The sequence below is a fragment of the Sinocyclocheilus grahami genome, unplaced genomic scaffold, assembly GCF_001515645.1.
Source record: "Sinocyclocheilus grahami isolate Dianchi unplaced genomic scaffold, SAMN03320097.WGS_v1.1 scaffold1070.1, whole genome shotgun sequence".
Classification (NCBI taxonomy): domain Eukaryota; kingdom Metazoa; phylum Chordata; class Actinopteri; order Cypriniformes; family Cyprinidae; genus Sinocyclocheilus; species Sinocyclocheilus grahami.
The window spans coordinates 426094-434971 of NW_015506249.1; the positions used below are offsets into that span (position 1 = coordinate 426094).

Consider the following 8878-nt stretch of genomic DNA (forward strand, 5'->3'; position numbering starts at 1 on the left):
TTACTCTTCATGTTTCGTCTCACTTCTGAACACGAACACTGACCCAAAACAAATACAGTAAGTGAGCGTCTTCAAAGTATCTTAAGACTTCATTGAGGACAGAGGAAATCTTCAGTGTCTTGAAGACTTCTCCCAATGATTCCATCATACCAAGACAAGACAATAGGTGTCTACAAGCCAGAAAATTAATGTTTCTGTTGTATGTTTAATAGAAATTACAGTTTGTACTATATTTTACACACATATAGAAGAAATGAGCAAATACAGACGTATTGGTGGAAGCAGTAGGATCGTTTACATGGATTCATTTGAACGTGAACAAGTTAATCTTGTTCTGAGGTCATATCTCTTAATAAGCAATGATCACTCATGAGTTTGATTAGGTTAAGTCTTTAATGAGTTGTTAAACGAGTCTGTGATCATATCGCTTGCTTTAATTACTCAGCTAATTATTCCGCAGGTGACAGTATTGAGTTTTTACTGTAATACTTTCTGTGAAGCGTGCCGTTCACGCCAAGACATGCTCCACATGTCATCGGTCTATGTTAATATACATAAATATTTATATGTAATTTTTTTCACATTTTATAATTTTTTTTATTAATATTTGATCACATTATTTATACATATCTCTAGCATATTAAAAAGTATACGAATATTTCAAAAAATTAATATATATATAGTTTTTTATGTAATATATGTATATGACAATTGTGTAATAATAATACATAAAATTATATTTATAATTTATTTAATGGCTATATTTTAGCATTTTTTGTATAAGAATGAATATTTTGTTTTAGTAATGGGTCTATCATTTTAAGACTAATGACGTTCTACCAGTAGGAATATTTTTTTACATATTTATGTCAGTAACAGCTTTCCGGTGAAAGGTCTTTTAGTTTTAATAGTACAGGCATCAGTGAAAACTTTCAGTTCATCCTTTTATCTCTAAAACAATTGAATGTTGTAAGAGGAAGGAGAAACAGCTTCATTAGTGTCGCCCTCCTCCTGTGGGGTGAATTCAAGCTCCATTTAGAGCAATTACTTGAGCAGAAACCGTCTGTCAATCATTCTTAAGGGGGAAGAGTCCCAATTAATGAGCTCCTGTAATCCCTTGCTATTATTTCCCTTCTGAAGAGACACACACACACCAGCTCTCTGTCCAGCGGAATACACTGGAGAACTTCTGTGCATTCGTGTATGTTTTCATGTTTAAAGTGAGAGCGGTCGTGGTCAATCGGGGCGTACAGTAGCAGACGGAGGCGCGCTCACCACCCCTATGTGACCCGCTGCAGGGAGAAACAGGTGGATCTGGAGATAGAAAGCGCACGGAGCATCTCGTGTCAGAGGTACGTCCCATCACTCTGTCCTGCGGAAACTTTCTTCAAAAACACATTCACAGAAAATGTTTATTTGAAATATTTGACATTCTTGGGTTTTGATAATATACATGATACAGAGATATTAAAATATATATAATTACTATAATATTAAAATATACTATTATATATATGTTCATGTAGCTGTAATAACTGTATATACATTTAATAAATAATTATAAAAAAATTTTTTTAAGATTTAACATTTTTACATAAGCTCAATTTTGGAGGTTTAGATTTGATTTGAATCTGGTTATGTACTTGAATTTATATAAGTAAAGAAAAACTGAAAATGTTAATCTTGCTGTTGTCAGATTATCAGTAATTACAAATATGAATGTTATGTTACTGTTCATATAGATGTATTTGTCATATGCCTAGATCATCTGCTTTTCTGTGAATGCAGATATTATATTGTGTGTTGTTATGTGGTGTGATATTTAATCATTACGAATAGATTAGTCTGTGAACTTTTTTACATTATCTCTAAAAAGTAAAGTAGAACAAAATGAGAGCAGAGTTTATTTGAACTTGTTTAGCCTATTAAAGTATGAATATTTATATACATGAGACTTCTTTAAGACACTCATAAAGTATTCTTAATGAGAAATTTATTTATTATTATTATTATTTTATTTTTTACAATTTTACATGATCTGTAAAAGTAAAGTTGGAAAAAAATAGAAAATAGGAGAGCTTATTTGAACTTGCTTAGCCAAACCATTAATACCTGGAGAATAGCTTATTTATTCTATAAATAGTCATAGAAAATATAACTTATTAAGCCACTTATAAATAAATATTAATGAAGAAATTGGCTTTTAATGAATTATTTAGTGCACTTGTTGATTTTAGTCTGTTTTTGATGTCTTCAACTAGGTAAAACCAGTCCGTTTTGGATTCCTCCATCAGATCAAGATCAAGTGGTTTCATTAGACGGCCTCATCCCAGCATTCAAATGCATTTGTCACTGGACACCATGAACATGGTGGATGACAGCTGTCTTTCGCCCAGTAGCTTCCACGAGATGGTCAAAGCGGGGGGAGCGGCAGTGGGCACCGTTGTCCACAGCATAGATGTCATCCTGGGCTTCAACAAGGACCAGGATCCTTTGCTCAACCCTGGCGGCAATTCGGTAACACACAAAGTTGGAGGTGAAAGTCTTGGAGATCCAGGGAAGCAGGACCAGCGGGTACAACCCTACGGTCACCTGCCACCCCTCAGGGACGGCTCGGAGCAACCTACATTTCACGGTAAGTTCTTCATAGGTCAAATATCAAGTGTTTCTTGCAATTACTCCCTAACTAGCCTCCTGTGATGGTTAGTACATTGAGACACACTGTTAAAAAGTAAAACCCAGAGACTTCTTATGCTGAGCCCTCCTGTTGATTTTAAGGTGACAGTGGCAGCTCGCCAGGGCATTAGCATCAAGCGTCACCTTAAGAGACCTAAACGAAAGTCTGACGCTTCTTTTACGTAACTTACAAAACCAACTGCACAGTTACCTAGATGCCTTCTGTTAACATGCCATCCGTAGTTTCCATTAACACTATGGATTGAAGAAAGATGGACACTCCTAGATTGTAGTAGATTGTAGAACATAGTGTTGTACGCTTCAAAATTGCCTCAGATGTTTCATCTAAAATTCCTTATTAAAAGATTGCTTGACATGCATTAAGATATTAGCTAAGATAATTTGGTCTTGGAAAAATCTCAGACTTTGGTTGAAGAGAATTGGGACATCCATTTGTCGCGCATTAAAACTTGAGAAACTCTTGCGATTATGAAGAGTTGGGGAAGTCATGGGGAAGTCGTGGCCTAATGGTTAGAGAGTCGGACTTGTAACCCAAAGGTTGTGGGTTTGAGTCTCGTACCGGCAGGGATTGTAGGTGGGGGGAGTGAATGTGCAGCGCTCTCTCCCACCTTCAATACCACGACTGAGGTGCCCTTGAGAAAGGCACCGAACCCCCAACTGCTCCCCGGGCTCCGCAGCATAAATGGCTGCCCACTGCTCCGGGTGTGTGTGTGCACACACTGCTGTGTGTGTGCACACTTTGGATGGGTAAAATGCAGAACACTAATTCTGAGCATGGGTCACCATACTTGGCCACATGTCACGGCACTCACTCATCTTGTTTTTATGGTGTGTTTTTTGGCAGTGGTAATATGCCAGGCTCAATCGAGCCTAAATATGAAAGAGCGATCACATTTTCAAGTCTTTAAAGGTCCTTTCAAACCTGAAAATAATTTGGCAATGGGGCTCATCCCTTGTTCTCATCCCCTTGTGGAATTCCTATAATCTTCTCCCGTCTTAAACAAGATTGCACAACCATTCTGCCAATTTTTTTTTCCATTGGGCTCATAATCCATCATGCTTCTTAGTCCTGTGATGAGAGAATCTCTCGCATGACCCAGAGTTGACTTGTCTGTTATCGTGAATCAAAAGGGACAAAATCCTTTTGAACGGTTTGAGCCTTTGAGATCGATTGTCCTCATTTGACGCGAGTTGCCAGCAAGTCTGAGCGTTTTTATTGGGCTGTCTTGAATCTGACAGGCGGTGTTCTGATCCTTGAACCAGGATTGATCCCCTACCATTGTGTGAGTTCAGTCTATTGCCTGTTAATGGTGCTAGCTCCGCTAACCCAGAACGCTTGTTCCTGCCTGATAATTAATCCTTGTACTTCTGAGTTGTTTTCATACTTTGTTTTCTTGTAATCACTGTTTTAAGGAGTGTATTCCATTCTAGCTAACCTACATTGAGATTATGCATTTTATTTCCACTACAGATAAGTGTTTTCATGTAGTCAGAAAGTCTGTGTTCATTAGCATACACTTTTCCCAAAGTGTGAACTTACCATGTGCTGATTGCAAGGACAGTCACCCCAGGAAGCTTAAATCTGCAGATAAGTGTCCTTAAGGACACAGTAATGATAAGGGTTCACTTCAAGTCCAGTTCATTGGTTGATCTTATCTGGGATTGAACCTGCAGCGTCTGAATTACTAATAGAACCTGCAGCATTTCATTACTAATGAAAAAAGCTAACAGATAAAAGTGTAGTGCTATTATCAATGTGAAACACATTTTACATTTTTAAATCTTTTTTTTGTTGTTGTTGCAGATTTTCAGCACTGAAAATGTCTGTAGATACCATCTTGGCACCGTATCTGTGACTTTCTAGCTTCATGATACTATCGCCAATTTAATATTAACAGCTATTTGGCTTGCATGCACATAACAACTTTGCAGCTATTGTTAATGCTCACTTGTTTAGTTAGCATGTCTTCTGAGCTTGTTTACAGTTGGACAGCACCAACTAGAAGAATATGTCAGCTACATCTTATGAGTGCAGTACACAAATCCACTTGCCCTGATGATCAGTATTTTACTGGCATTAACTGAATTAGCTTGCCAACTGCCAGTAGGTCTCTCCAGTTCACCAAGGTAAAGCTTTTCCTAGAAACATAACCTTATATTGAGGACATGGTGTAGAATCAAATGAAGGCCTTAGGTAGATTATGGTCTGGTCTACAGGGAAACCATCAGGGGAATTAACAGACTACATCTGTTTCTGCTTGGATTACGGGATGGGAAACCCTCAGTGAAAACCATGCCTACCATCAGTGAAAATAAAACTGCTCTAGTCCAAGCCTGTGTATTACAAGAGCTTTTGGCCAGGAGTATTATGGGATTAGAATCTCAGTTTTGGAAATACCATATCAGTAATGAATTTACATGTAGTCACCATCTGTAAATAACAAAAATTATATTAGTCATCTCGTCACTACTTAATTTTACTGCGGTGTAAAATAGTAGGTTGTGTGGTGTTAGTGGTCAAGAAACAGGACTGGTAATAGCAACGCTGCTTGTTCAGTCCCAAAAGAACTTTGTGCCCTTGGATATGGCTCTTAATCCCAGGTTGTTCCAGTGGGATTGCAATCTTGCAATATATTCATAATGCAATTCTGTTGAAACATAATGTAAAAGTCTGTCTAAAGTGGACTCTCAAGTCATATATTTTGTTCTTTTGTCACCTGTGGCTTTAGACGCTGACATATTCTCCAACAAGTGTGACGGGGACTTGAGTGACCTGCAGAAGTCCATCGAGAGTGACAGCAAGTCTCCGGACTCGGCCAACGGGGAGCAACCCAAGAAAAAGCACCGCCGCAACCGCACAACCTTCACTACCTACCAGCTCCATGAGCTTGAGCGAGCCTTCGAGAAGTCCCACTACCCTGACGTTTACAGTCGAGAGGAGCTGGCCATGAAAGTCAACCTCCCTGAAGTTCGAGTGCAGGTGTGTTTCAATCTCTTTGTGAAATTAAAAGTATCAGTTTTCAGAGGAGATAATACCGTGTTGATAAAACCAGTCTCCAGTGTACGTTATGCTTTGGATCTGGTATGCTGGTTCCTACCGTGAGATGCTGAAGTTCTGGTTTCTCCTCACCTGGTTGCTCAACCACAGACTTGCTGAAACCAGCTTACTTACACTTCTTAACCAGCATGTCCACATTAGTTGACCACTTTAAAAAAGAACTGGCTTATTTTGCAAGACCACCTTGTTCAAGCAGCTTCAGCGAAAAGACCAAGCAGCACTAATCAGCATTCATGCCAACCTCAGCTGGTCTTTTCAGTAGGGTTTCTAAACATGATCCATGACAAATCCAACTTTGATCGTTTCCCAGTAAGTTCGGGAAACAAATAGTCTTATTGCACAAATGCGTTTTGTGAAACACCATCTTACAAGCATAGGATTGCCATAACAGATTGATTATTTGAGGTGTATGTGTTTGCCCAGGTTTGGTTCCAGAATCGCAGAGCTAAATGGAGGCGACAGGAGAAAATAGACGCCAGCACTATGAAGCTCCATGACTCCCCCATGCTCTCCTTCAACCGGCCGCCAATGCACCCCACCGTGGGGCCCATGAACAACACGCTGCCCCTTGACCCTTGGCTGCCCTCCCCTCTATCTAGTGCCACTCCAGTGCACAGCATCCCAGGGTTCATGGGTCCTACACAAGGACTGCAAGCGGGCTATGCCAGTCATGGCTTTTTCAGTCCCTCCCAAACCATGGCCCAAAGCATGCAGCCCATGGCGCCACCTCCATACCAATGCCCTCCTCCCTTCACCGACAAATACCCTCTGGAGGATGTAGATCAGCGCAGTTCAAGCATTGCTGCTTTGAGGATGAAAGCTAAGGAGCACATCCAGTCCATGGACAAAACCTGGCAACCCATGTGCTAAGACATCTCTCTTTGACTGCGGGCCTTCATATTTCTTGGTTACTAATTGGTTCTTAAGGCTACTGAAGAACCATGTTTATTGTCTATTCTCCAGGTCAGAAAACCTTCAGGTTGGGGCAGCAAAATGTAGGCGTTAAATGAGTTGTGTGCCATTTATTTATTTTTTTGCAACTGGATATAACAACCACTAAGTCTGGATGAAGAAAAAAAAATGGTTTAGTATGTTCCATATATGTATTTGTAAGGCACACATTGGCGTGTTTTATGTCTTTCACTGTCCTAACAGGTTTAATTGGTTTTGGAGGGGATTCTAAAACCAGAGTTACTGAAATGTGAATATGAGGGCGTGTTTTGCATCACATGACCTCTGTCTGCAAATTCACACTTCCTCCTGAAGGACTGGTCCAGGTGTTTTGGGTTTAAACAGAAGATAAATATGGTCAGTGGTTAGAAAAGACCTCTTACACAGGCAGCTGATTTAATCAAAACCCCTCGTTTTGATCACAATGGCAAGGACAAGGGGCAGAAATGATTGGTTTTGGGGGAGAAGTTTGTATGCCTCAGTGTTCATTAGAGGCAAACGCTTATTCGCAGACCAGTCTCCTGTACGTGCAGAAGAGCAGAAGTGGAAACTCTCTGCCATCAACCCATCGTGACTCCCCCTTTGTTTGGGCCAGTGGATCCAAGTCTGATCTTTTTGTTTCAGCTTCTTTAGAGGGAAAGACTGTAAGAGACCCACTATAAAACACCAATCAAAATCAGAAGTTTTTAGATAATACACCATCATTGTGCTTTAAGTTTAATTTTATGATGACTCCATAACCTTCAAAACAGACCTGGCTTCAAAGAACCAATGTCATGTCTCACAAACACGCAAGTGGGACCTGCTGCTTATTTTTGAAAGGAAACTCACTCAGTTCATGTTGCCAGAGTTTTTGTAGCAATAAATCATGTGTAGTTGTGTTTGACTAATGAAGTTCTGGACAGCTAGATATTGACTCCTGTCAGGAAAGGTATTAAACTTTCAGGACGATTTGAATTATTCATTTGAACAAACTATGCTTACTAATAATGTTTTAGCTGTTTAAGGATGTCAAGGATGACGAGTTTGTAGATGTTATAAATATATACAGTTGATTCAACTGTATTAGTCAGTTGGTTTTTGTTTAACATTAGTTTACAAACTGAATCTATGACGTTTATATGACTTGCACAGTTTGAACAATTGAAAAGCCAAAGTTAGACAGCAATATACGGAAGTTCTAAGCGGCCATGCATTATTTTTTTTTCCCCCTTCTTGTTTTCTCGTTATAACGACTTATTTTCTCGTTATATCGACATAACGAGAGTTGTTTTCTCGTTATAACGACTTAATTTTCTCGTTATATCGACATAACGAGAGTTGTTTCAATCATGGGTAATTAATATGAGTGTATGATGTTATTTTTGTCCAAGAATATGAATGTGGTTCCTATGTTTGTAATGTGTCCTAGATGTTTTCACGATTACCTTTGAATCAAGCAGAGCAATGAATGTCCACAAACATTCTTAAGAATAAACAAATCTAGTTTCTCAGAGATTTGCTGTCAACTTGTTGTTTGGACGTCTATGTCTCTGGTTGAACTATAGGAAAAACTGTCTTTTTCACAGCCCCTCCTGCCTCTGTTTCTCCTGACTGGTGGCGCCGAGCCAGCCCGTTAGGAAGATGAGGTTCCAGTCAATCAGCCTGGCCCGGGAGGGGGTATTGGCCCCAGTGTCCGCTCTTCCCTAATTGCCTCCTGACGCTGCTGTTCAGGCACATGTTCAGAGTGCCTGGTGCTCGGCTGTATTCATGATGTGTGAGCAATGCTCTTGGACAGATGGGACACTATGGGGGCCATCTGGGGCCCCAAAAAACATGTGCTGGGAAAAGAGCAAAGGGGTGTGAATGTAGGCTCTTTCGTGTTGTACAGTTTCATATGATGATTACCACAGTGCAGAAGGTGTGGACTTGCTTTGGTCCAGATTTTACATTTAGGGGGTGAAATAAACAGACAAAAATTCCATAGACCTTAAAGGGATAGTTCACCCAAAAATGAAAATGTTGTCATCATTTACTCACCCTCATGTCATTCCAAAGCTGTATGAGTTTCTTTCTTATGTTGAACATAAGAGAAGATATTTTGAAGAATGTTGGTAATCAAACAGTTGACGGTGCCTATTGACTTTCATAGTATTTCGTTCCCTACTATGAAAGTCATGGGGACCAACAACT

At 39.7% G+C, this 8878-nt stretch overlaps 1 protein-coding gene across 1 annotated transcript; it reads left to right on the forward strand.

Moving 5' to 3' along the window:
• The first annotated feature begins 986 nt into the window (after positions 1 to 986).
• On the forward strand, positions 987 to 7912 carry LOC107566365 (retinal homeobox protein Rx1). Its single transcript, XM_016251801.1, has 4 exons — positions 987 to 1352; positions 2262 to 2635; positions 5427 to 5677; positions 6179 to 7912. Exons 2-4 carry the CDS (start codon positions 2341 to 2343, stop codon positions 6623 to 6625), a joined length of 993 nt encoding a protein of 330 aa, XP_016107287.1. The 5' UTR covers positions 987 to 1352; positions 2262 to 2340; the 3' UTR covers positions 6626 to 7912.
• The last annotated feature ends 966 nt before the right edge of the window (positions 7913 to 8878 follow it).

Excerpts from the sequence above, each read along its gene's own strand:
- LOC107566365 (XM_016251801.1), top strand. The coding sequence starts at position 2,341 with ATGCATTTGTCACTGGACACCATGAACATGGTGGATGACAGCTGTCTT. Across the intron at positions 2,636-5,426 it reads GGAGCAACCTACATTTCACG|ACGCTGACATATTCTCCAAC; the intron begins GTAAGTTCTTCA and ends CTGTGGCTTTAG. Across the intron at positions 5,678-6,178 it reads TCCCTGAAGTTCGAGTGCAG|GTTTGGTTCCAGAATCGCAG; the intron begins GTGTGTTTCAAT and ends GTGTTTGCCCAG.